Source organism: Sorex fumeus, unplaced genomic scaffold (genome assembly GCF_029834395.1).
Source record: "Sorex fumeus unplaced genomic scaffold, SorFum_2.1 ptg000100l, whole genome shotgun sequence".
Classification (NCBI taxonomy): Eukaryota; Metazoa; Chordata; class Mammalia; order Eulipotyphla; family Soricidae; genus Sorex; species Sorex fumeus.
Window position 1 is genome coordinate 3,833,575 of NW_026606157.1, and position 26,339 is coordinate 3,859,913.

At 39.2% G+C, this 26,339-nt stretch overlaps 1 protein-coding gene across 1 annotated transcript in view; it reads left to right on the top strand.

Annotated features, from left to right (window-relative positions):
* Positions 1 to 26,339, top strand: part of PIK3C2G (phosphatidylinositol-4-phosphate 3-kinase catalytic subunit type 2 gamma) — a 375,313-nt gene that overhangs the window by 258,677 nt on the left and 90,297 nt on the right. The window contains exon 25 of the mRNA XM_056134595.1: positions 14,685 to 14,841. Coding sequence (XP_055990570.1) covers positions 14,685 to 14,841 — 157 coding nt within the window. The remainder of the gene's footprint in view (positions 1 to 14,684; positions 14,842 to 26,339) is intronic.

A 26,339-nucleotide genomic window follows, 5' to 3' on the forward strand; every position in this document is an offset into this window, starting at 1 on the left:
TTAGCCCAGAACTACTTGGGAAAATTTTGTCTATCTCATAATATGGAAATAATGAAGAAATTCACCAACTTTTTGAGACCAACTGATTTTTCCTCTAAGAAATTATTTATCTTCGCTTTAAAATGTTTTCTCAAAGATTCAAATTGGATGACTAACAATTATGTCTCCACACATTTCCACAGTTCCTCTCTACTGAGATTTTCTCTATTTTTTATTACACAAAATACATGCTGCAATAAACTCTAAATCTGACTCAATAATTTCTTGATGGTGATTTTTCTCTTTTAGAAGAGGACAAATTAAGGACAACCTTTACTGGTGATATTTATGCTCTCATAACTCATTGTTTCATGCATTTATTTTTACATTCAAACTATTATTTCCACATAAGTCACGACCCCACGGGGGTGTAGCTGAATGTGGCAACAGTACAAGGTTTCTGAAGATGCAACAGCCAAAAATGAGCTAAAAATCACATGTGTAGTAAATCCAAAGTCTTTGGCAGTGTTCATACATGCTGCATTTCTTGGGGGAAAAGGAGTGACAAAAATCTTAAAGAAGCCCGGGGCTAAGGATATGGCTCAGTGATAAAGGGCCTGCCCAGCATGCATGAGACTGGGTTTCATCCCTAGGACCACAAAAAGCAAGTTGTGTTTGCAAAATCATAGGGCCAGAAAGATAGAACAAATGTTAAGGAGCGTTCCTGCACGACACGGTTCAAAGAATTGATCCCTGGCATAATACAGTGTTCCGAGAGCCATCAGGAACAACTCTTGAAACCAGAGCCAAGAGCAGCTGCCCAGCACCTCTGGGTGTGCTCCACCCCAGATTTAAGCTGATCTATATTCTCTGTCACCTTGACAATGTCAGATTTGAATGAGGTCTTTCTTGTAGACTTCTTTCTAGATAATTTTAGAGGCACTGTAGCACTGTAGCACTGTCCTCCCATTGTTCATTTATTTGCTCGAGCGGGCACCAGTAACGTCTCCATTGTGAGACTTATTGTTACTGTTTTTGGCATATCGGATATGCCATGAGGAGCTTGTCGGGCTCTACACTGCGGGTGGGATACTCTCCATAGCTTGCCAGGCTCTCTGAGAGGGGCCAAGGAATCGAACCTGGGTCAGCTGCATACAAGGCAAACGCCCTACTTGCTCTGTTTTGGACATGGTCAGTTACATTGGAGAGAGACTGGTAGGACTCTTTTTAAATATTTTTTTTGTTGAAATAAAGGTAAAAGGCCCTCCTGTTGATCGTCGATTTGCTCAAGCGGGCCCAGTAACGTCTCCATTGGAAACTTTGTTGTTACTGTGTCTGGCATATCGAATACTCTCTGTAGCTTGCCGGGCTCTCCGAGAGGGGCGGAGGAATCAAACTCAGGTCGGCCATGTTGTCCGCGTGTAAGGCGAACGCCCTACCACTTATTTTATTGTATTTTAGGTTTATTTCTATTTATCTAAATTGAAGTCTCATGATTTACAATATGTTAATTATGGTTTCACATGTACATAATCCCAGCCCCAAACCATCACCAGTGTACTCACCTCCCTCCCCCAGGGTCCCCAAGCTCTTTCCTTCAACATTCTCCCTCCCCACACGACCCCCACCCCACCGCAACCCTCCTAAACTCAGCTATGCGAGTTAATTCTCTCATTGTGTTGCCTTTATTAGCCTTTTGTTTCTGCCTTGCTATTTAAAGACAACTTTGTTTTGTATCTTTAAAGAATGAGAGAGATCATTATCTGTGTTTTTCTGCCTGCCTTCACACAGCATGATATCCTCTAGTTCCATCCACGTCACAGAAACTTGCATGATTCTGTTTTTTCTTAGAGCTGTATGATATTCCTTCAGGAATATGTACCACAAGTCCTTGATCTATTCATCTGTATTTGAGCATTTGCATTGTTTAAATATATTTGCTATTACTTTAAGCACTGAAGTGAACATAGGTCTGCATATACCCTTTCAAATTAATGTTCTTACATTTGGGGATGGGCTGGAGCAATAGCACAGCGGGTAGGACCTTTGTCTTGCACGCAGCTGACCTGGGTTCAATTCCTCTGCCTCTCTCGGAGAGCCTGACAAGCTACCAAGAGTATCCCGCCTGCACGGCAAAGCCTGGCAAGCTTCCCGTGGCATATTCGATATGCCAAAAATAATAACAAGTCTCACGATGGAGACGTTACTGGTGCCAGCTCAAGCAAATCGATGAACAACAGGAGGACAGTGCTACAGTGCTACTTTTGGGGAGTAGATGCCAAAAAGTGGTATCACTGAGTTTTACAGGAATTCTTTTTTTTTTTAATTTTTATTAGTGAAACACCATGAGATACAGTTGTAGACTTACAAATTTTTGTGCTTGGGTTTCAGTTACACAATGATCGAATACCCATCCCTCCACCAGTGCCCATTCTCCACCACCACTAATCCCAGTATTCCTACCACCTCCGCCCCTCCATACCACCCTGCCTCTGTGGCAGGGCATTCCCTTTTGTTCTCTCTCTCCTTTTGGGTGCTGTGGTTTGCAGAAGAGGCATTGAGTGACCATCATGTTCGGTCTATAGTCTACTCTCAGCATGCATCTCCCATCCTGGGCGGATCTTCCCAGCACGCTTTATTTGGTGCTCCCTTCTCTATCTGAGCTGCCTTTTCCCCTAGCATGTGTGGCTGCCCTCCAAGCCATGGAGTAAACCTCTTGGTATTTATCTCGGCTATTCTTGGGTGTTAGTCTCCTATTTTATTACTTTATGTTCCCCAGATGAATGAAATCTTTCTATGTCTGTCCCTCTCTTTTTGACTCATTTCACTTAGAATGATACTTTCCATGTAGTACCACATGTATGTAAATTTCATGACTTCATCCTTTCTAACAGCTACATAGCATTCCATTGTGTAGATGTACCAAAGTTTCTTTAACCAGTCATCTGTTCTGTGGGAATTAAGGATTTTTCCAGATTCTAGCTATTGTAAACCGTGCTGCAATGAACAAACAAGTGCAGATATCACTTCGTCTATACTTTTTGGCCTCTCTAGGGTATATTCCCAGGAATGGCATTGCTGGGTCAAACGGGAGCTAAATTTCTAATTTTTTGAGAATCGTCCATACTGTTTTCCAAAAGGGCTGAACCAGTCAGCGTTCCCACCAGCAGTGAAGGGGGGGGGGGGGTCCCTTTCTCGCCACATCCACGCCAACACTGGTTGCTTTTGTTCTTTTGGATGTTGCTTTCCAGAGAGGCTGAAGCAGATAACATTCCTACCAATAATAAATGGGGGATCCTTGCTCACCACTACTCCACCAACAGTGAATGTTTCCATACTTTTTGGTATATGTGCTATTTTCACTGCCCTGAAGTAGCGCAGAGTCCAGAGTGCTAACCATTACACTATGAAGCTGAGATTATACCCAACATTGCTTTGATTTTCATTTCCCTAGTCATGAGTATGAGCAGTTTTTCCATATACCTATTGAACAGCTGCATGTCTTCTTCAGGAAAATGCCTCTTCATCTTCTCTTCCCAATTTTGGATAAGATCATTGGATGTTTCTCTATTGAGTTCTGAGAGTTTCTTTATAGAATTTTGATGCATGGGATATTTTTAATCCTACACTATCATCTGCTTATGGCATGATCAAATGGCTTCTGTGTGCTTTAGTTTAGTCTTGTATTAGATGGATTGATTTTGAAGAGTTAATGAACTGATAGACATTTATGTGTTAAATATATATGATGTGTATATATATATTTGCTGTAATTATAACAAAAGTATTCTAAATGAAGTCGCAGAAATGAGATAGCTTCTATAGGTAGTTATTGTTTCTTTATATTTAAAAATGATCAAAATGCCTTAACTTTAAGGCATATGTGTGCACTGAAATTCATATACTAAACTCTGAGTTCTTTACAGTCTCTAGATGTTAGCCTTTTGATGGATTACACCATCAAGCTGATTCAGGTTGCAAATTATTTCACCAAATAATTCTTTTTTTTAAAATTTTTATTAGTGAAACACCATGAGGTACAGTTGTAGACTTACAAATTTTTGTGCTTGGGTTTCAGTTATACAATGATCGAGTACCCATCCCTCCACCAGTGCCCATTCTCCACCCCCACCAATCCCAGTATCCCTCTCACCCCCACACCCCCATCCTACGTTGCCTCTGTGGCAGGGCACTCCCTTTTGTTCTCTCTCTCTCTCTCTCTTTTGGGGGGCTGTGTTTGCAAAAGAGGAATTGAGTGGCAGTCATGTTCGGTCTATAGTCTACTTTCAGCATGCTTCTCCCGTCCTGGGAGGATCTTCCCAACACCCCTTATTTCACCAAATAATTCTTGACTTCTAATATAATTTTAATGTGCTGTGCCTGGCTCACTGTGATTTACAAGATCCCTTGTGTAGATTCCCTCTCCCCTCCATGTGCAGTTGCATCAGCTGGCAGCCTGCCATCAGCTATTGTAGGAAGATATCAGCACAGAAACTGGTGAACATCACAAACCATAGACTTCCCCCAAGAGTGAAGTGGTATTAAATATTTATCACTGAAACATATAAATCCACTTAAAATAGATGAAAACTCAAAAAATTAAATTTAAACTTATTTTCTGACTAAAATGCTTAAACTAGAATAGACATTAACTATGTCTTCTTACACAATGCTTTATATAATTTTTAAGTTTTATTTCAACAGATCACCAAACACTAGATACAATTAATCTTATATTTTTATTTCAATATAAGCCCAAACAATTTTCCCATATAATCATTTTGACATCTTCAATAACCAATTAAATATTGCTGATTAATTTTTTAATTTTTAATTTGAGTACTATCATATTTATGCATAAATCACCTAAATTTAAAAACATCTTTGGAAAAGAAAAACTTCCTTAGCAGATGGAAATATTAATTTTTAACTATGAAAAATATTCTGGTTTGATACAATATCCACAGTGATCAAATGCTACATAGATATTAATGTTCCTCACATTAATGTATAATGTACTCTGACAGCATTCTTTGAAATTTGATGAGTTTCATTTGTCTATTAGTTACAAAATTATTTATTAAGAAACACTTTTATTCAAACAGCATCTGAATATTCTAGAAGCTACATATTTTTCAAGACCTTTCCAGCTGTGAGTGCCAAAGAATCTCTTTGTACTTTTGTCACAAACTGGCATGCCTATCACTTATCAAGGATCAATTTTGGTGGATTAAAGAACCAATCCAAAATTATCATAAATTTCCTTCCCTTGACACGAGAAAATTAAACTTTTCTGAAGACAAATTATTAAAGACTTGCCATATTCAATTATTTTAGCTAGAAATTTACCGAGATTTAAACACAGATCACACAACATGTGGGAGTCTGGGGGTTGAGATTTAAAATTAGATGCTGACTACTTCATGGCCATTAGGATCTCCGCTGTGGAAAAAGAAAATCAAAGAAAAGAAATATTGGCAGGAGGCGTGTGGAGAACTCGAAGCCTTTTACACTGTTGATGGAATTGTAAAATACTACAGCTGCTGTGGGAAACAGCAGGACAGTTCCTCAAAAATTAAAAAAAAATTACCACACAATCTAGAAATTCTACTTCTGGGCATGTACAAAAAAAAAAAAACCCAGAAAAACTAAAAGCAGTTCTCAAATAGATTTTTGTACAAAAATATTTATACTAATATTATTCACAATAACTAAAATGTGGAAACAACACAAGTGTTCATCAGCAGATGAACAGCTAAGGAGAGAGTGGTTTATATGCATACGTATCCATATACAATAAAATATATTTTTAGCCTAGAGGAAAGAAAATTCTACCATACACTTTCAGCATGGATGAACACTGAAGTATCAGAATAATACAGAAAAAAAATTCAAGGGAACCAGCATTTGTGGGGTGGGGTGGAGGGTTGGAGATTTTTGTCTAAGAGGTATAGAATTTCAGTTTTATATGGTGAAAAGCGCTATGGATGTGAATTGCAATGACGAATGCGCACCACTAGGAATGTATTCAATGCCACTGAACTCTGTCTTTAAAATAGTTAAAATGATTAATTTTAGGCGTGGGAGAGACAGTAATTGTTTGCCTTCGTGGCCAATCTGAATTTTAATACCCAATTCCATGTATAGTTCCCTGAGCATTACCAAGAGTGATTCCAGAGCACAGAGCCAGGAGTAATCCCTGAGCACTGCTGGGGTGGGTCGAGGGAGGGCAAAACAAGCCAAAATTATAATGATTAGATTAGACAATAATATTATAGTATTATACAACACAGCACTGTTCTCCCATTGTTCATCAATTTGCTCGAGCGGGCCCAGTAACGTCTTCATTGTGAGACTTATTGTTACTGTGTTTGGCATATCAGATATGTCACGGGGAGCTTGCCAGGCTTTGCTATGTGGACGAGATACTCTCAGTAGCTTGCTGGTTCTCAGTGAGGGGTGGAGGAATCGAACTAGGGTCGACTGGGTTGGCCACGTGCAAGGCAAATGCCCTACCCACTGTGATATAGCGCAATTGGTTAGCCTTGAAAACAGTGGTATAGTCTACATTTCAGAGAGGTTTGCAGTTGGGTCTTAGGCAAATGACTCCAGGCATCTGAACGGTACTCTGCATTTTCAAAGAACCCTCAGATAATTCTAGGAGATGAAGTCATTTGGTTATTCCCTTCCTCTCTGTGCCAGTTCTTTCTCTTCCACTTGATCTCACTATTTCACTAAGTTTTGTTACCTAGTTTCTTTGAAGTGGCCTCCTTTGCAAGATCCACACCATTCTCAGTACAAAGCCTCTCTGGTTAAAATAAAATAAGGGGCTGGAGCGATGGTACAGTGTTTGCCTTGCACACGGCTGGGTTTGATCCTCAGCATCCCATATGGTCCCCCAAGCACCACCAGGAGTAGTTCCTGAGTTCAGAGCCAGGAGTAACCCCTGTGCATCGCCAGGCGTGACCCGAAAAAGAAAAACAATAAATAAATAAATAACATAAGCATGAATTTTCTTCAGAGAGACCTGGGGGATTTTGAATGAAAAGGCTGAGGGACATTTGAGAAAGGTAGAAGAATGTCTGAGAGAGGAAAGAAGGGGAGAGAGAAAAGAAAAATGTAAAGATTTGTGGAAGGATTGGGGCTCCCCACCACCTAGAAGCTTGTGCCCCTTGTGAATTGAACATACTTAAGATAGAATCACAGCTGGCTCCTTTGCCTGGTCTAAGGGACAACTGGTCTGTCAAGTTAAGTATCCCGTTGACCTCAAGGCTGAGTCCAGTTATAAAGATTGCAAATCTCACCTAAGCCTGAGTCCAAATGAAGAGATAGTACATACTCCCATTTGTCCCAGCTCGTTTCCTCTTGTGCTGGGAGGGATCACTCCTGGTGTTAAACTTAACAAAAATAGATGAGGTGAATAATGATGGTCTGTTCCACATTTCACCAAAAAATTTTTAATAATGCACATTGAATAATAATGCATGATAATTGAAATGCTTCCAATCCCTGCTTGATCTCTACCTTCAACCTGTTTTCTGCACCTTACTTCTATTCATTATTTTTGTGTGTTTGTTTGATTGTTGGTTTGGGGGACCAAGACCATGCAGTGCTCAGGGATGACCCCTGGCTCTGTGATCAGGGATCCTTCCAGGCAGGGTTCATGGTGGAGACCATCTGGTATGCTGGGGATCAAACGTGGGTTGACTGCATGTAAGGCAAGCACCCTAATGTCACACTATTACTGCAGCCTGACTTCTGTCATTTATGTTGGATAGCAAAATGTCTTATTTGCAATGTAGGTAAATTGTGGTATCAGAAAATGTGTAGGTTCAAGCATCCCACATGTATTTTGTAGTCATTTTATTTGTAAGCAAATATCACTTTTAGCTTTTCTAAGAACTGGCAACTTACAGAAATCTTTTAGCCATTTTTTTATTTTACTATGTTTCCTGGGGACAAAAGCATTTGAAATTCAGTCCATTAATAATAACAACTTCAATAATAAAACATAAACTCTGCATCATAACTGGACCCTATTTCTCAGCTCAAGGTCCAAACATATATTTAAACACCAAGTCTTTCAAATCTGGGAGAAAAGTCTACTCACCTAGAAGTTGCTCAGGCAAATGTTAGATGAGCTTCACTCTACAAGCAGAAAATATGTGTGTGCTTTCAATACCCCACACATGAACTCTACTGTCATGAATCCTTGGAGTGTTCTCTATTTCCCTTCTACTCTTATATTTATTATATCTCTTCTATCTCTTATATTTATTATGAATATTGAAGCAGACAATTACTCAAATTGCCATACACTATCACTAGGAGAGGCAGGAAAAAAGTGGTCCTGGTTGTCATACTACATTATTCAGTTTGGGGGATCAGCTTATAAAGGAAACTGTCAAAATTACCCTTCAAACCCCCATTAAGTACTTTGTCTGCATAAACTAATGCTCACAGGAACACTTTGAGACAACTACTGTTATCATCTCTAATACACAAACCAAGAACTAATATGGAAGGATGTCTTACTTGTTCCATGCTCAAGATCACGGGCAGTAAGAGGTGACATGGAAGGTCCCACATAAAAAATTTATATTCCCATTTCTCAGTAATCTCAGAATACTGTTTTTAGTACCAGATGACATAATTACCCTGCCTATATTGTCAGGATATATATAAAATTCCCAGTTATATTTATGAGTATACAACAAGATATATACAAAAATGCATTGTGAAAAAGGCACTCAGAACCTAAGACCAAACATTAAACTGCATGATCTCTCCCTCATTTATTCAATATGTTCTTTTTATATGTTGTATTTTTGAGTGAAAATTGGGTAAAATTACTCTTTGTTAATAAAGAACATGTAATAGAATAGTCAAGTGAAATATGAAAATGCCCACTCTAGCTTTCAAATCTCCCAGGGATTGGTCTGCTGAACTTTGTATGGCCAAAGACTACCTAGAACTGTTGGTATTAGCTGGGGCTGGAGCGATAGCACAGCGGGTAGGACGTTTGCCTTGCACGCAGCCAACATGGCCAACCCGAGTTCGATTCCTCCGCCCCTCTCAGAGAGCCCGGCAAGCTACCGAGAGTATTCGATATGCCAGACACAGTAACAACAAAGTCTCCAATGGAGACGTTACTGGGCCCACTCGAGCAAATCGATGATCAACGGGAGGGCCTTTACTTTACTATTTCAAGATGAAACAATTAAAATGTGAGGGATTGCTTCTCTGAATTATTGTTTTGTTAAGTAACTTACGTGCTCAAAACTTTGAACACAAGCAATTGTTTAAAGGTGTACGTATTTAAGGAATAGTTTAGCAAAAGAAAAGCTGTTAACGTAATATAACAACTCAGAGTTGTGTCACAGTGCATTCATCATGATTATCAAGCTTCGTTCACCCTGCGGGCAGTGCTCTGAGGACTATATTGGGTGCTAGGGATAGAATCTGGGTCAGCCATGTACAAAGAAATTACCTGCTGTACTACCTCTCCAGCCCCTAGAATGAGTCCCATCTACCAATTCACAGAATATGTAGGATTTCCCACATTTCGGGCTCAGAGAAAGAATGCAGTGGGTAAGGCACTTGCCTTGCAAGTGGAAGACACAGGTTCAATCCCCAGTACCCCATATGGTCCCCCAAGCCCCACCAGAAGTGATTCCTGAATAGAGAGTCAGAAGTAAGCCCTGCTGGGTGTGGCCCATTATTTTTTTTAAATTTCCCGGCTCTCATCTTATCTCTCCTCTATCCAAATTGGCACCAGCCAAATCCAATGCTTCTATCACGATCACGATCACAACCATCCTGTTGTTCATCGATTGCCTCGAGCAGGCCCCAGTAATGTCTCCTTCGTCCTAGCCCTGAGATTTTTTAAAAAATGCCATATTCAAGGCTCTTTCAGGGTTAGGAGAATGAGACCCATCATTGTTACTGGTATTTGGCATATTGGCTACACCACGGGGAGTTTGCCGTGTGGGCAGGTTATATTTGGTAGCCTGCCAGTTTGTCCAAGGTAGAAATGAGATAATAAGATGTTGTGCAGCCACAAATGCGGCCACGTGCTTCCAGGAGCTGGGTTTTATGGTCTCTGAGTCTTGGCCGTTGATGGGATTACATGGCGCCAGGGGGCCAGTTGGTGGATGTGATCCCTGCCTACTGGAATATGAATGATCTGGGGGGAGGATGCTCAGCCCCGATCCAAGCAGGCTTGGAGATCTCAGCCCCGGGACCTGTATGCCTGTGTTCCTCTGCCGGTACTTTCATGCGTGTGGAGAGTGGTCTCAGCATGGTGGTGGCTGGTTCTGGAGGTCTTTGGCTGCCGGAGCACTGGTCGGGGTGGGGAGGGAAACTCAACCCCTCTCCCCTCTAAGGGGCCCCAGCGAGGACAGCCAGGAGCGGGGGCAGGAGACTCTGCGCTGTTCTCTTCCAGGAGCTGGGTTTTATAGTCTCTGAATCTTGGCCGTTGATGGGATTACATGGCACCAGGGGGCCAGTTATATCAATATCTAAATGCTTCTATCAATATCTAAATTTGTAGAATCCTCCACAATTTCATTGATATTTTGATATAATTATAGATTAATATGCAGTTGCAAATAACATAAAGAGTTTATGCATCTTTGAGCAGTTTTTCCCAAGGGTGAAATCTCACAAAATTAAACTAAATATCCATAACAAAGATACTGATATTGAAAGTAGTGAAAATACAGACTGAAGATCACCACAGGATTCTTCATGTTACCCTTTTGTGATCACACTCACTGTCTCTTCACCTCCTGCACACATACTGTACCCTCCTCCTATGTGTGAGGATCACAGCATTTCTGTAATATTGTCCTTTCAAGCATATCACATTAATGGAATCATACGGCATGTAACTTTTTGGGAATGGCTCCAATCCTCCAGAGCATCAGCTGTGGTGTGTCTTGATAATGTGTCTCTTTAATTGACAAATAATAGTCCATGTTATGGGAACACCAAAACTCATTTATTCACCTGATGAAGGACATCTGGGTTTTTCCTTTTTTATTTCTCATGAATAAAGATGCTATTAGCATTTGCATGTAAGTTTCTGTTGAACATAAAATTTCATTTTTCTGAGAAGAATGTCCAAAAGTACAACTGGTGAGTTATGTGGTAGTAACTTGTGGCTGTCATTATTGTTTAAGAAACATCAGAGTGGCTTTTCAGACTGCTTGTCTTATTTTACTTTTCACCATTAATACACGAGTTATTCGATTTCTACACATCTTCATTGGCATTCGTATTGTCAGTTTTTTTTTAATTTAGCCTAGAAAGGAATACAGTAGTATCTGGATATAACTTTAATTTTCATTTTTGGCAAATAACGTTGAACCTACTATCATGTGCTTTTTTGCCACTTGTATATCCTCTTCCCATGATATGTCTCTTTATCTTTTGCCTACTTTCTAGTTCCTCTGACATTTATATTGTTAAATTTGTGAGAGTTAAATTAACTACTAGTCTGTAGTTAGACTGGATAAAGTCTGTTGGCTGTGTGGGCTCCAAAATTTGTCCACCAGTCTACAACTTTAATCCTGAAACAATATCTTTCACAGTGTTGGAGAAATTCCCAAATTCAAGTTTTTTTGTTTTGTTTGAAGTTTTGACTTTGGGGTCATACCCGGCAGTGTTCAGGGGTTATTCTTGGCTCTAGAGCCTGCTAAAAAGTGAGTCTTGGTCATAATCAGGGAACCATTTGTGCTACTGGATCCTCAAGTAAGGCTAGCACCTGAACCCTTCTACTATACATCCAATCAGCTATGAGGCACAAAATGGCACAAACATGCAGTATAAAAATACATAAATTTCTACTCCCCACCTCAAATCAGCAAAAGATAGGTGGGTCATCTTGCATCCCAACCAGATATCATAAGGGACTTCAATTTCCTCTTTGTTATAAGCGATATTTGGGGTGCAAGCCTGATTTTAATAATTTTATATAAGAAAATCATATCTATAGTATGGTTAAAACTAAGCTAGTGCATAAATAATAACACATAAAATTAATTGCCTTGCTATTTCCTATATTGAGTAAATTTGTCTCCTTAATAATAAGGGCTTTATGATACAAATGTTCTTAAGTTTCCCAAGCACACAGGCATTTTTAAACCAACTCAATTTTCACTTTTATTTTCAAGTATTTCATAGAATGATATAATTTCAAGGAATGATGGATCAACTAATATTAATTCCAACAACAAAATGGCAGAACCATAACAAATAAATTTGTTCACATGGCCTTTTCACATAAATGTCAAACTGCCACATGTTCACTGTGTGAGTTGTGTTTACTTACTGTTACAGCCACTGCATCTAATGGAATACCAGCAAACTGTGGTTCTAATCATTAATATAGAAAGGGCGGGAAAATACTTTCTCGTTCCATGGAAATGATGTAAATAACATGAGAGGGGTTATAAAACCACTAAAAACTATATAAAATGTATTAGTTGTGGGACTAATTAAGGAGGTTAGAAAAGGAAGGACAGAAGTCTTTACAAGAATGGTTAATTACAAGAGACCTTTGGTAAGAAAAAATGATTGGGATATCTTAATTTTAATAATATGAGAGATAGAGGTGTCCAATATTCATGAGAGAAAATAAACAAAAAGTATAGAATCAATAACATATGTGACTTATGAATAAACAGCACTAAGGAAGAAAAATTAATATAGTCACACATAAAAATGTCTATCATGTGTTTGGACCATCAGAAGTGAGAGATTCTTGCTACATATTCAGGTAAAATCTGGGAGATCAGATATTGCACAGTCTTTCCTCTTGCCACAAGCAATTTACATTGTAGATTTGTAAATACTATTTATAAATATTCAGATAGAAGCTCTAATACATCAAATTTGTGGTCGTGGGTTAGGTTTGCAGTTGAGGGCCTAGAAAACCACATCAGATCTTTGACTACACAACCTGCAGGCATTGGCATGTCTGTATCACATACAGGCCTTCTTGTCTTCTCACAGAGTTTGGTTTAACACTAACTTATCTTTAAAATTCCTCAGAAGTGAGCATCATAAATCATATAGAAAGAACATACTTCCTTTTATAAAACTCACTGAAAATTTAAACTATGATCATGTTTCATGATCACGATCATCCTGTTGTTTGTCGATTGCCTATGATCATGTTTAAACAGCTGAAATTTGTTTCTACAACACTACTGATATATAATTGAGTTACATTTGTATGTGTGGATTTGCTGTTTGAATATGAAGTGTCTTTATCAGCTTTATAGTCGTGGTGGCCATGGAAGGGGCTAATGGGTTTTCACATCCCTTTGATTATGACGATGAAAGCTTTCCAAAATCTCTTTGGCCAATTTTGTTTTTCTCTACAGAAGAGAAGAGAGCATACTCACCACTTTAGAAGAGAAACTTTCAATAAGTTGACAAATCCAATCTTCCTTTTACTAGTCTTTTAGAAATAAATACGAATGCTTTGTCTCAGATTTCTTCATGTCTCAAATAACATGAGAATGTACTGACAAAAAATGGTGAAAATTGGGCAATAGCTCTGGTTCTTTATTTTTCTGTTAGTCAGCCTTGGGATTACAGAGAGCAATATCTCTTAGGAAATCTCTGATAGTATCCTCCTTTTGATAAGCGTTTTATTGGGCCCAGTGTGAAATGAAACACAGGTACCTTTGGTCAACCTTACTAAGCATATAATGATGAAATGGTGAAATCTGATTTCTTTCACAGATCACCTTCTGAAAGAACTTATTTTGATATATTGTACTTTTCACCTGAAACTTCTCCCCTAAAGAACAATTTATAATCTAAGAAAAACATAAGAACTTAAAATATACAGTATGTGTGTGGTGAGGAGAGATTTTGAGGGATGCAGAGAGACAGTATGGTGGAAGGTCACTTGCCTAGCTTGCAACCCGCCTAGGGTAGATATCCAGCACCAAGGAGCACCTCCAGGAGTGATCCCAGGGCACAAAGCCAGTAGTAATCTCTGAACACAACTGGATGAGGGTCCCCAAAACAAAACCAGATATCATGAGATCAAATACAAAATCCGTTCTATCATTTCAAAATTTACAATAAATGTCACTTGATCACTTGATCACTTGATTTCCCGTTAATAGTCAATTTGCTCAAGATGGCGCCAGTAATGTCTCCATCATCCCTGTCACATGCTAGTGTAGCCCAATGGCGTCTGTTCACTCTAGGAACACGAAGAGCCTCAAAACGATTGTTCATGATCTTGATGAAGAAGTCTGACCATCTGGTAGAAGTCTGACCATCTGGTAGTCAAGTGATCAAGTCAAAAGACCGCGTGGCCGCCCATCTACCAGATGGTCAGACTTCTACAATAAATGTATTGTATGTATAATAGAATCTTCCTTATTAACTGTACCTGTTATTATTTTATGGGATAATATTCCATTCAAATTTACTTTGGAATTTTATATGGGACAATGGATGCTGCTATTATAGAATGTGACCTTCTCTTCTACTGCATAAACATTACACGAATCAAATAAAATTTAAATATAGCAAGTGTGTCCAGCTCTTTCTCAATGACCAAGGTAGAATGAAAATAATTTAAAATTTTAAGGGGAACCCAGTTGTTTACATGCCTTGTAATATCCTACAAACCTTTTCTCCTCTTGCTAATGGTTGCTTTTGTTTCTGGTTTATAGGGACCGAGCTCCATTTATTTTCACTTCAGAGATGGAGTACTTCATTACAGAAGGTGGGAAAAATCCACAGCATTTTCAAGGTTTTGTAGAGCTTTGCTGCCGAGCTTATAATATTGTCAGAAAGCACAGCTGCCTGCTCTTGAACCTGCTGGAAATGGTAAGTCCACTGGGAAAGCAGCAAAAAATAATAGGCTTCATTTATGTCTCTCTTTTAGTCGTCTGTTTTGGCTAATAGCTTGGAGCTCCCCAAAGAGCTATTCAAAACAGAAAGGAATGAACGAACTAACTGTACCATTGTATATATTATAAACTTATTTCTTAATAATTCATAACTATTGTCTCAAACATTCCTAGTCACAATAATATCAATATATTCAGGGTGAGTTCAGTGTATTTTTATTGAAAATCAAAGAGAGTAATTTGGGAGACTGCATTATCTATACTGGACTTTCAGATGTTTTTAAAGCACCATCATGATCTAATCTCAATTGAACGATATGCAATGCTGTGATATAAACCTGGCAAGACTTTTTACTAACTCTGCCTCATCTCTGCCTTTGATCACTGGTCTATTTTCCAGACTAAGAAGCTGAACATCAAAATTATCAGGCAACTTGCTAGTAACTCAAATAGAATGTGGTATATTTAGAAATATACGTTGGCATTACTGAGTCAAGGTCTGTTGATAAAAGGATTCCTTTGACTAATCCAAAGATGAAAGAACTGATATACAAAGCCCGAGATGGGAATCTTGCAGGAATATCCTCGGGAGGAAAGATGCAGTGACTCCTTTGGACACATATACTAATGACTGCAGTAACTGTAAAGGGGGAAATTCCTTTGGTAAATCAGCATGGTGTTTGGAGACACTACAATAAGCAAAAACAACTGCTCTGGTGCCTTTACATGGCTATTGTTTCTACTACGAACAATTAAGGTACAAGTGTGTGACCATGCCTTATTTATCCGCAACAGTTATGTTCTCCGCCCCACCCACCAACAGTTTTATTGTCTCAGACAGAATCTGAAATTTGGTGCTGTAGTCACTAGATTCCTAGCTTGGCATTTTACTGGTCGGGTAATAGGGTATATAAATTTACCCGAATAAGACTTTTATTTCATCATCTATCAAATGAAAATAGTTGTATCTACCAATTAACTTGATGAATAAATTACCTAAGAGTGACTGTTTTACATGGACACAAGCTATTTGCATGCTATTTTGTTTATAGTTTATAATAATCCTATTTAATAATTAATATAAGAAGAATGATCATTGCCATATTGTAGGGGGTCACTTAATTTATTGTACTATTCTAGTGTAGGGGCCAGAGAGAAAGTACAGTGAGCAGGGCACTTGCTTTGCATGTGACTGACTTGAGTTCAATCCCTAACAACTGAATATGATTCCTTGAGCCCTAAGCAAAGCCAGAAGCAAGCCCTGAGCACTAAAACTGAAAACCAAAAATGAATAAATGGTTTTATAATGTTTCATCTAAAATTAGGCATATACGCACATGCTAGGGGAAAAGGCATCTCAGATAGAGAAGGGAGCACCAAATAAAGGGTGTTGGGAGGTTCCTCTCAGGATGGGAAATGCGTGATGAGAGTAGACTATAGACCAAACAAGATTACCATTCAATGTCTCTTTTGCAAATCACAGCGCTCAAAAAGAGAGAGATAACAAAAGGGAATGCCCTGCCACAGAGGCAGGGTGGGATGGGGGGATGGGGGTTCGGAGGAATACTGGGACTGGCGGTGGTGGAAAATGGGCACTGGTGGAGGGATGGGTACTTGATCATTGTATAACTGAAACCCAAGCACAAAGGTTTGTAAGTCTACAACTGTACCTCATGGTGTTTCACTAATAAAAATTTAAGGAAAAAAATAAATAAAATTAAGCATATAGTATGGTACAGTATTATAAACAAATAGTGAAAGAAAAAAGACACCTCGCAAAATGACATTAAAATCATAAGTTAAAATGTATTAAAATATGTTCTTATTAAGTCTTAACTTTTAGTCTAAGGAGAAAAATGTGGACCTTAGTGGAAAGTAATATTACTATTAATATTCATATTAAGCATGCAGTCTTAGACTTTGACTCAGAAACTGAAATAGAAACCACAAGTTCTATGGACTGGTTAGAAAGATGAATATACATTAAACAGCAGTGCATTATTTCCTCAGTTTTCTTCTTTTTATCTATCAATTGTCTTCTTAGCATATTTCTATCTTATAGATATACATATACATATATATATTCAAGGCATCAAAAGACTTTAAAAAATCGAAAATTCAATAGACCTTGAGACTCACCTTCCCTGGTAAAGCTTTTTATAAAAATCAAATTAAAACTTGTGAGATTATTTTCTGCCTAATGTGTATGTGCCTAATATCTCTCAAAATGAGTCTTGTTTTAATTTCTTCAAATGAACTCAACCTTTCCCTCCATGACCCAGTTATAAATGAATACTTGATATGGGTCATAAATTCCCTCTTCTTTGAATGGTCAGTATCCAGGTTTACAAGCCACCAGAGTTTGGTGGGTTTCATATGAGTTAATGGCTCGACCCTGCTAGAGCACAGCATGCTTCAGATAGCCACAATGCTTTTAATTTACTCTTGGGAAAATCTCGGGGAGAAAGGGGGCGATCCATGAAATTCCCATCTTGCTTAAAAGCAAAACATCTGTAGGAGACTCCAGAGTGTTGCCAGCTGAATTCACTAACATAAAAGCCTATATTTTGTCTGCTTTTCTGTCATTAAAAAAAATCAATTCCAACTATAATGGAAGGCTCCCAAAGAACACAGGGACCATTCACCCAGTTTTAAATGTTTATCACACCCATTATTATATCAGATATTTCCCTGAAGACATAATTCTAACATCTCTACATTGTGACAGAGTGTTTGTTTCCCTAAACATAGTTATTAAAATAGATTCGGACTTAGAAGGAGAACCAAAGCAGGAAGAAACATTAAACATTAAACGTTCCTATAATTTAAAAAAGGAACTTATCTCTTCATTACTTGCATTATCTACTCTCTCTTTTTTCCTGAAAGTTATTGCCCCCACTGAAAGTTATTGCCCATGCAATCCAATTTACGAGGCCCTGAACCACACTGCTGAGGGTCAAATAACAGAAAACGCTAAACGAACCCCGCTATAAGCCCATAATGTGGGGGATGTGCAGATTCAACCATGTTCAAAGCTTTCTTTCTGAAGACTGGAACACATCAATACAGGGAAATTTTGTGCGTGGTACCTCAAATCAGCTGCATAATAGGTAGAGAGCTGGGTTCATCTTCTTAGAAGCAATCTGCTCTTGGCAGCTGTTACATACTCCGTGTGTGTGCATATGCTTGCATGTGGGCATTCATGTGCATACATATGTTGGCAGGGGAATAAGAACATATATTGGCAGGAAATAAGGATCCACTTTCCCTGAAATATTGTACGGAGTTGTAATAAGCAAGTCGGTATGAATTGAGAGATCCAGAGAAACTACAATAAAATTCAGATCTAGGAGAGTAATCTATTATTAGAAAATGAATCATGATAATAGTACAAAAATGGAAAATTTTCTCAGTAAGTACAGAGATGTCTTAGAACTCAACCCTAGTGGTAAAATAAAACCTAATTTAGACTCCAGTTGCTGTAGGAAATATATCTCTCCTATGGTTGATTCTGGGGAAATGATCAGTCAGGATCCAGGTATCTTTTTCATTTGTGCCCTCATTACTTAGGACAAGCATATGGGAAATTATATGAAGGAGCACCATCTGGGTAATATGACAGTCAGCACTTTGGCACAGCTCCTGTGCCAAAGAACTTAAACTGGGGCCATAGAGATAGTACACCAGATAGACACTTTGCTTTGCACATGGCAGACCCAGGTCCAATCCCTAGCATCCCATATGTATGGTCCCCCACGTACTGCCAGGACTGATTCCAGGAGTCAGCCTTGAACACTACCAAATGTGGCCCCAACAAGGAAACAGACCATCACCAACAAAAACACAAAGAACGTAAACTCTGTCAAGCACATGCATAAACAAAATACAGCAAACATCCGGAGCAATAAGATCTGTGACCAAGAAAGGAGAGTTGTACGGAAAGCCGAAATTCAACCTAATCCACAGGCTCTCTGACTCTTCAGAAAGGAAGCAGAGCCTTCAAAACAAATTCAGTAGAAGAACGGCAGGAAAGACAGTTCTGATTGATAGAAAAATAACAATCCACAGAGGCTTAAGGAGCATGGGTGGAATCTGCATTGCAAATGGAGGTAAACTAATATACCTCCATAGGTGGAGGCTTGTGCATGCATCAGGGCCGAACAGATTCTGTGTAGTTACTGCCTTTACACCAAAATGAGGATTTTTACTCTAAATACAGTAAATACGAGAGCCTAGAAATTTTAATGACTTCAATGAAGAGAGTACCATCATCTATCTTGGATTTCGGACGATAAATCAGAAGTTATAGGATTATAGAGACAGAGGTTAGAACTAGAAAACATTTATTCAAATAGTCTTGGCTATTGAAGAATAGCTGAATCAGGACAAAGATAATTGCAATAGAAAGGGCAAATGAATACCAGAGGTCTGGGGTACTTTTCAGGGAATTAAGTGACTGGCAAGAAGATCAGAAGAAAGAGGAGTCAAAGAAGACACAAATCTCTTGTTATCTAGACAATGGGAGCTATGTAATCGAGAATGTGAAACAAAAAAAAATTTAATTTGTGGGAATAAGAATTTGCTCAAATTTAGATGTCCTGAATTTGTGGGGCTGGAGAGAAAGCCCAACAGACTGAGTGTGTGCTTTGCATGTAAGAGGACCAGCCGCCATACCTGTCACCATTTGAACCCCCCAGCACTGAAAGGAATAACTCCCAAGCACAGAGTACAGATCCCCTGAACGCTGGCAGATGTGATCCAAAAACAATCAGATATCAGAAATTCATAACAAATGGAGTTACATCAGGAAACAAGAAAGTCTTAAATAAGCAATCTAATTTGTACCTCAAGGAAATAGAAGAATAAGAACAAATAAAACCCAAAGTTATTACAGGAAAGGAAATAATAAAAATTGGGATGAAGTATAACAGATAAAAATGGACAGTATGAAAAAGCAAAGAAAACAAGACCTGGTTCTTCAAAAAAGATACTTGTAAATAACAAAACCTCTCTCTGGATCCAGAGAGAGAGAGAGACAGAGAATGAGAGAGAGAGAGAGACAGAAAGCGAGAGAGACCTCTTATCTATAGGATTGAAAATAAAAAGATCATTACTGAAATTACAGAAATTCAAGTAATTGGAACAAATTACTGTGAACAACTTTATAATACTAAGTTGGATAATCTAGAAGAAAATATTAATTTTTAAAATCATATAACCTCCCAAGACTGAATCGGGAGGAAATAGAAAACAGAAGCAGACTAATTATAAGCAAGGATATTGAAACAATAACCAGAAATATCCCCCCAAACAAAAGCCTAGAACCATATGGTTTTTACTAATGAGTTCCACTAAAGCTGCCAGGATGACCTATTACCTGTCTTTGCAGTATCATCAACAATCCCTTGATAAATAGAGCCAGACAAAGACATGCCAAGGAAAACTATCTTCAATGAATTTGTACATAAATATCCTAAAGAAAATCTCAGTTAGGGACCAGACAAATAGTATGGTAAGATAAGAGGTATGGCACTTGCTTTATATGAGGCCAACCCACGTTCAACCCCTCAACCCCCATCCCATATGGTTCCCTGGCATAGCCAGGAGTGATTCCTGAGTGCAAAGCCTGGAGTAATCCCTGACTATTGCTGGTTGTCACCCAGGAACCAAAAACTAGCTAATAATAATAATAATGTTGCACTGTCCTCCCATTGTTCATTGATTTGCTCGAGCGGACCCAGTAATGCCTCCACTATGAGACTTGCTACTGTGTGTGGCATATCAAATACATAACAGAGAGCTTGCCAGCCTTTGCTGTTCGGGTGAGATACTCTCGGTAGCTTGCCGGGCTCTCTGAAAGGGGCGGAAAAATTGAACCCAGGTTGGCCCTGCCGGCCACGTGCAAGGCAAATGCCCTACCACTGTGCTATTGCTCCAGCGATATTATTTTATTTTATAATAATAATAATAAAACAAAAGAAAACCTTAGTAATGAGCCTCGTGGTACTGTGGTGCGGGGGGCATATGGGATATTGAAATGGACATCTCATATGCACCCCCCCCGCACCACAGCACCACCAGGAATGATTCCTGAGTGCTGAGCCAGAAGTAAAACCTGAGCATCGCTGGGCATGGTCCAAAAACAAACAAAAAATTTCCATTTTAGGGAAACAAGGAATTTTTCTACGTCACTTGTATTTCACACATTGCAGACACACACATTTCCTTAAAAAGTGTTCCTCTGAAATCCACACTTGTTATCCTGCAGTTGGACCTGATGGTCCCTTCCCAGGCCTCCTGCAGAGGAACCCCGGGACTGGAGAGTGTTCAGGGCTTGCCTTGCATGCAGCAGGCTCCAGATTCAATCCCGGCACCACATGTGGTCCCCTGAGCATTGCTGGCTGTAGCCGCCCCCCCCCCCAAAAAAAGGAACTATCCTAAATATCATGTTTTTTTGTTTCAGGGGAAGCTCCCACGCAGTACTTAAGCAGCCCAGGGTCCCTTACCAGCAGTTCAACACAAGGGTCCAAGAATTTGGTGCTTCTCAGCCCTGCAGTGCCAGAACTACCCAAGCCACCAGGGGTGTTTGGTAGCCGTATGGTGCCAGGTCTTGAACCAGGGTCAGCCACATACAAGCAAGTGCCTTAACCCTTGTACTGTCTTTCCAGCCCTATTTAAGAGCTTTTTACGGCACCTGTGTTCATTCTATGTAATTTATATATTGGATAAGGGTTTCTAAAAGTTCGTTGTGATGATAGAAATTTAATCTCCTGGGCTGGAGTGATAGCACAGAGGGTAAGGCATTTGCCTTACATGTGGCCAACCCTGGTTCGATTCCCAGCATCCCATATGGGCCCCTGAGCATCGCCAGGAGTGATTCCTGAGTGCTATGAGTCAGAAGTGACCCCTATACATCACTGGGTGTGACCCAAAAAGAAAAAAAACTTTAATCTCCTGTGCCTTGCTCTCATCTCTGCGATTCACTCTGCCACTGAAGTGTAATAATACTTTATATTTCATTGTTTGCCTCGCACGTGGCCGACCCGAAGTTCGATTCCTCCACCCCTCTCAGAGAGCCTGGCAAGTTACCGAGAATATCTCGCCCGCACAGCAAAGCCTGGCAAGCTCCCCATGATGTATCGATATGCCAAACCCAGTAACAGCAAGTCTCACAATGGAGACATTACTGTGCCCGCTAGAGCAAATCGATGAACAATGGGAGGACAGTGCTACAGTGCTATAGTGCTATGGTAAAGAGCCAGTATATGGGGTAAGGTTTAAGTGGCTAATCCAGTTCAATCCCTAGCATCACAAAATCCCCCATTCCTCAGCCTCCTCAGCACTCCTGGGTTTGGGAATCTTCCCCCTCTCTGCCACTTCTCCAAAATAGTTTAATTTTAAAAAAGAAAGAATATCTTAGTGAAACAAATTCAACAGTCAATTGGTGGAATCACATAACATTACCAAATGGGACTTAGTTTGGGAATAATTCAATTTACAGAGAACAATCAATATAAACACATCAGTAAATTTTTTAAAAAATATATAGATGATTACTTGGTAAAAATCAATAAATGCTGAAAAGAGATTTGAGAAGATTCAACATCCATTTAAGATTTTTTTAATGAACAAATGGGGATAAAAGCAACACACCTCAACATTATAAAAATGTAGAAGAATGGAGACACACTTTTCAATTTCAACCTCTTTTTAAAAGCTATAATCAGGAGACTGGAGCAATAGCACAGTGAGTAGGGTGTTTGCCTTGTACTCGGTCGACCCCGGTTCTATTCCCAGCATCCCATCTGGTCCCCAGAGCACTGTCAGAAGTAATTCCTGAGTGCAGAGCCTGGAGTAACCCCTGAATAACCCCAGGCATGACCCAGAAGGCAAATAAATAAATAACTAAATAAATAATAAAAAGCTATAATCAAAAGAAGTGCTTTTTCCACTTCAGAGAAGCCCATTTTCTCTTTTGAACACCTCTCTCTTTCTCTCTCCCTGATTCCCTCTCTTCCTTATACTCGTTCTCTCTCCTTTCCTCCCTCCCTCTCTCCCTTTTTTGCTCTTACACTTCTCAAGTGAATTTCTTTCAATAAAACTAATTTGCTTTATACACACACAAAAAAAAGTGTGATACTGGGTGGGGCCGGAAAGATACTACAGTTAGTAAAGCATCTGCTTAGAATGCGCTAGACCCAGCTTCAATCCCCACCACTCGTATAAATGTCCTCCAGCCAAGTCCCACTAAGAGTGAACCCAGAGCGTAGAGTAAGGAGCAAGTACTGAGGACATCTGGGTGTATCCCCAAAACAAACAAAAAAAAGTGTGACACCGAGACAAAAAGACATATGTGATCAATAAAATAGAAATGAAGGAACAGAAATAAATTTTACATCTAAGGTCAGTTCACTTAAAACAAAAGACTCAAGAGTATAAGATGGAAAAATGAAAAGTCCCTACAATGAATGGTGCTGGGAAAACTGGACCACCCAAGAAGAAAAAGAAATAAAAAACCCAGATCACAGCCTCACAACATGCACAGAAGTTAACTCAAAATGGATTAAAGGCTTGGATATTAGAAGAGAAAATTAAGATACAAAAGGTGATATAAACATAACGTTGACCTTAGTGATGTCCCAGGGATTCAACTCTAACAGCAATAGAAGGAAAGCAAAAATATTACATCCAGATGACATAGAAGCACATGAAAAAAATATCCATTATCACGTACTCTCAGGGAAATATAAAGTAAGATCACAGTGAGATATTAGTGCACATCCATGAGAAAGGCCTGTGATCAAAAGAACAGAAACAGCTCTGTTGTGAACATATGGACATAAAAGTAACCTTCACATCCTCTTGGTTGGTTTGCAAACTGGTCCTGTCTCTGTGAAAAACAAGCTAGGGATTTCTCAAAATATTAGAAATAGATTTGCCATATGGCCCAGAAGTTCCCTTCTTAAGTTAGCACTGTTAGCACTATCCTTCCATTGGTCATGGATTTGCTCGAGCGGGTACCAGTAACGTCTCCATTGTGAGACGACTGTTTTTGGCCTATCAAATACGCCATTGGGAGCTTGCCAGGCTTTGCCGTGCGGGCGGGATACTCTTGGTAGCTGGCCGGGCTCTCCAAGAGGAGCAGAGAAATCGAACCCGGGTCGGCTGCATGCAAGGCAAACGTCCTACCTGTTGTGCTATCGCTCCAGCCCCCTGTCTTCAGTACCTATGTAAAATAAATAAATAAATAAATAAATGTCACAAAAACTAGTCTAAAAATATGTGCTATTTTTCTGTTTGTTAATAATGGCCACTACAGAAACAATACAAGTACCCAGTGACATATGGATGGGTAAAGAATATAGGACAGACACAGTGCAATGGCCCTTACATGTAAGATACAAATAGGTGAGATGCAGGATGATCTCCCTCACGTTTGAGATATAAAGAATCACAGCAAGGGAATAAGCAAAGCCAAATAAAAACCAGCCTTGGGTTCTAACTACAACACTGAGGTTATCCAAAGAGTTGCCATAAGGGGAGGAAAGTCGGGGAGGAATATTGGTACTCAATGGCGGGTGTGGTCCAGCCCCACATATTTGAAGAGAGGTGGGTTTAAACTACTAAGATGCATACAGACAGTTGAAGACCAAAGTCAACTCAATTTCAAAAATAATAAAGATATTATGTACTTGAGATCTATAGGAAGAGGCAGCTGATAGTTCTCCAGGTCTACCTAACCCATCCTTACAGCACTAAGTGTCCTCTGTAATATGCTGAGAGCTCTTTTATCTGCACTTACAGATCTGTGCTCTAGCCCAGGGCCCCTGCAGACAAGATATTCCAGGGGGCGGCAGATGAAAATTACATAAATGGAAGGCCACAGCATGAGAACAGGGGAACCAGCCAGAAGCACAGGGGAGCTATCGGAAAAAACAAAGTTGGAAACGGGCCACGGTTCAGTAAAGGATGAAAAACACTACTTTAGAGTGCAACCAAACTGCCAGCCTTTCCAGTTCTACCTCCTACATGTATTTAAAATTCGACTTATCCCCGTTCTAAAATTAAAATTAAAATTAAATCTCATCTCTATTCCAGACTCATCTCCTAGTCCAGTCTCTTCCTATGTGACCGCACACTGATCCACTTTTTACAATAACCATGTTCAAGCACAGTTCAGTTCTCTTATGCCCATTTATAAACACTGGCGATTTTTCTTAATGTTGGGATAGAAAAACTTTGACACTGCTAACGCATCCTACCCTACTTGCTATTTAAATTTCATCCCTGTTGCTTATCCATAGGATACTCTTTGTTCCAAATAACCACCCCAAAATCTTTATGTGAACAAGCAGAGATATCTATTTTTTAACTTTTTATTTTATGAAGCAGTTCACAATATTTCATTACATTTAATATTCAAACACCAATCCCACCACCATAACACCTTCCCACCACTGTATTTCAGATGTTTCCATCCCAAACCTCAATCCCAAGCAAAGGTATCTTGAGCTCATTCCTACATCTATATTTATTGCTTCCCCAACCTCCATGAGGCCAATTGGAAAGGAGAGCTCTATATTCATTTGTTTTCTCTTGAACTTCCCCATCCTCCACACCTATATTCTCAGCTTATTCTTTCTTTCTTTTTTTGCTTTTTGAGTCACACCCGGCGAAGCACAGTGGTTACTCCTGACTCTGCACTCAGAATCACCCCTTGTGGTACTCATGGGACCATATGGGATGCTGGGAATCGAACCCGGGTTGGCTGGGTACAAGGCAAACATCCTACCTGCTATGCTATTGCTCCAGCCCCTTATTCTTTATCTTTTTAGAATTAACCACATGTGTTTTACTTCCCTCTATTACAGCATTTCTATTCCAGAGTAGGAAACAATTCATCACTTTAATCACAGGGTACTAAAAACCTTCTCCTTTCCTCCCTCTGTCCTCCTCCTTCATTCCATTTCTGTGAAGTTCACATTTATTACAAAAGATGGAATTTTTTTCTAAAGACTTTTGCCTTGTACCTAAAGAAAAAAGTATTCCATTCATCCACCTTGTAATACAAGCAATACCTTTCCAATCAGTTGGCAGGAAAATGTCAGATACTTCCCACAACTTCATCTTCAATGATTTCATTGCTTTTATAAAATTTAGTAAATACAATCAACCAAAATAACAAAAAAATCATTATTTATAGCATGAGTCATGGAGTCATGAAAGAACATAGGTTAAGAACCAGAGAAATACTAGGTGCTTACACAATTTTTAGACAGAAAAATTTATTTAGCATTCTAGTTACTAGCTTTCTACTTAAAATGGGTATTGTGACTTGTAATAATTTATAACACAAAGCTTTCTTATTTATTAGACATTTGCTTCTCCTGTAACTTGGTTATCTTTATATCAAATTTAAATCATGTACTTAATTTTTTAAGACTAGTCAGATTTTACTCATTTGTTCAGAAATTG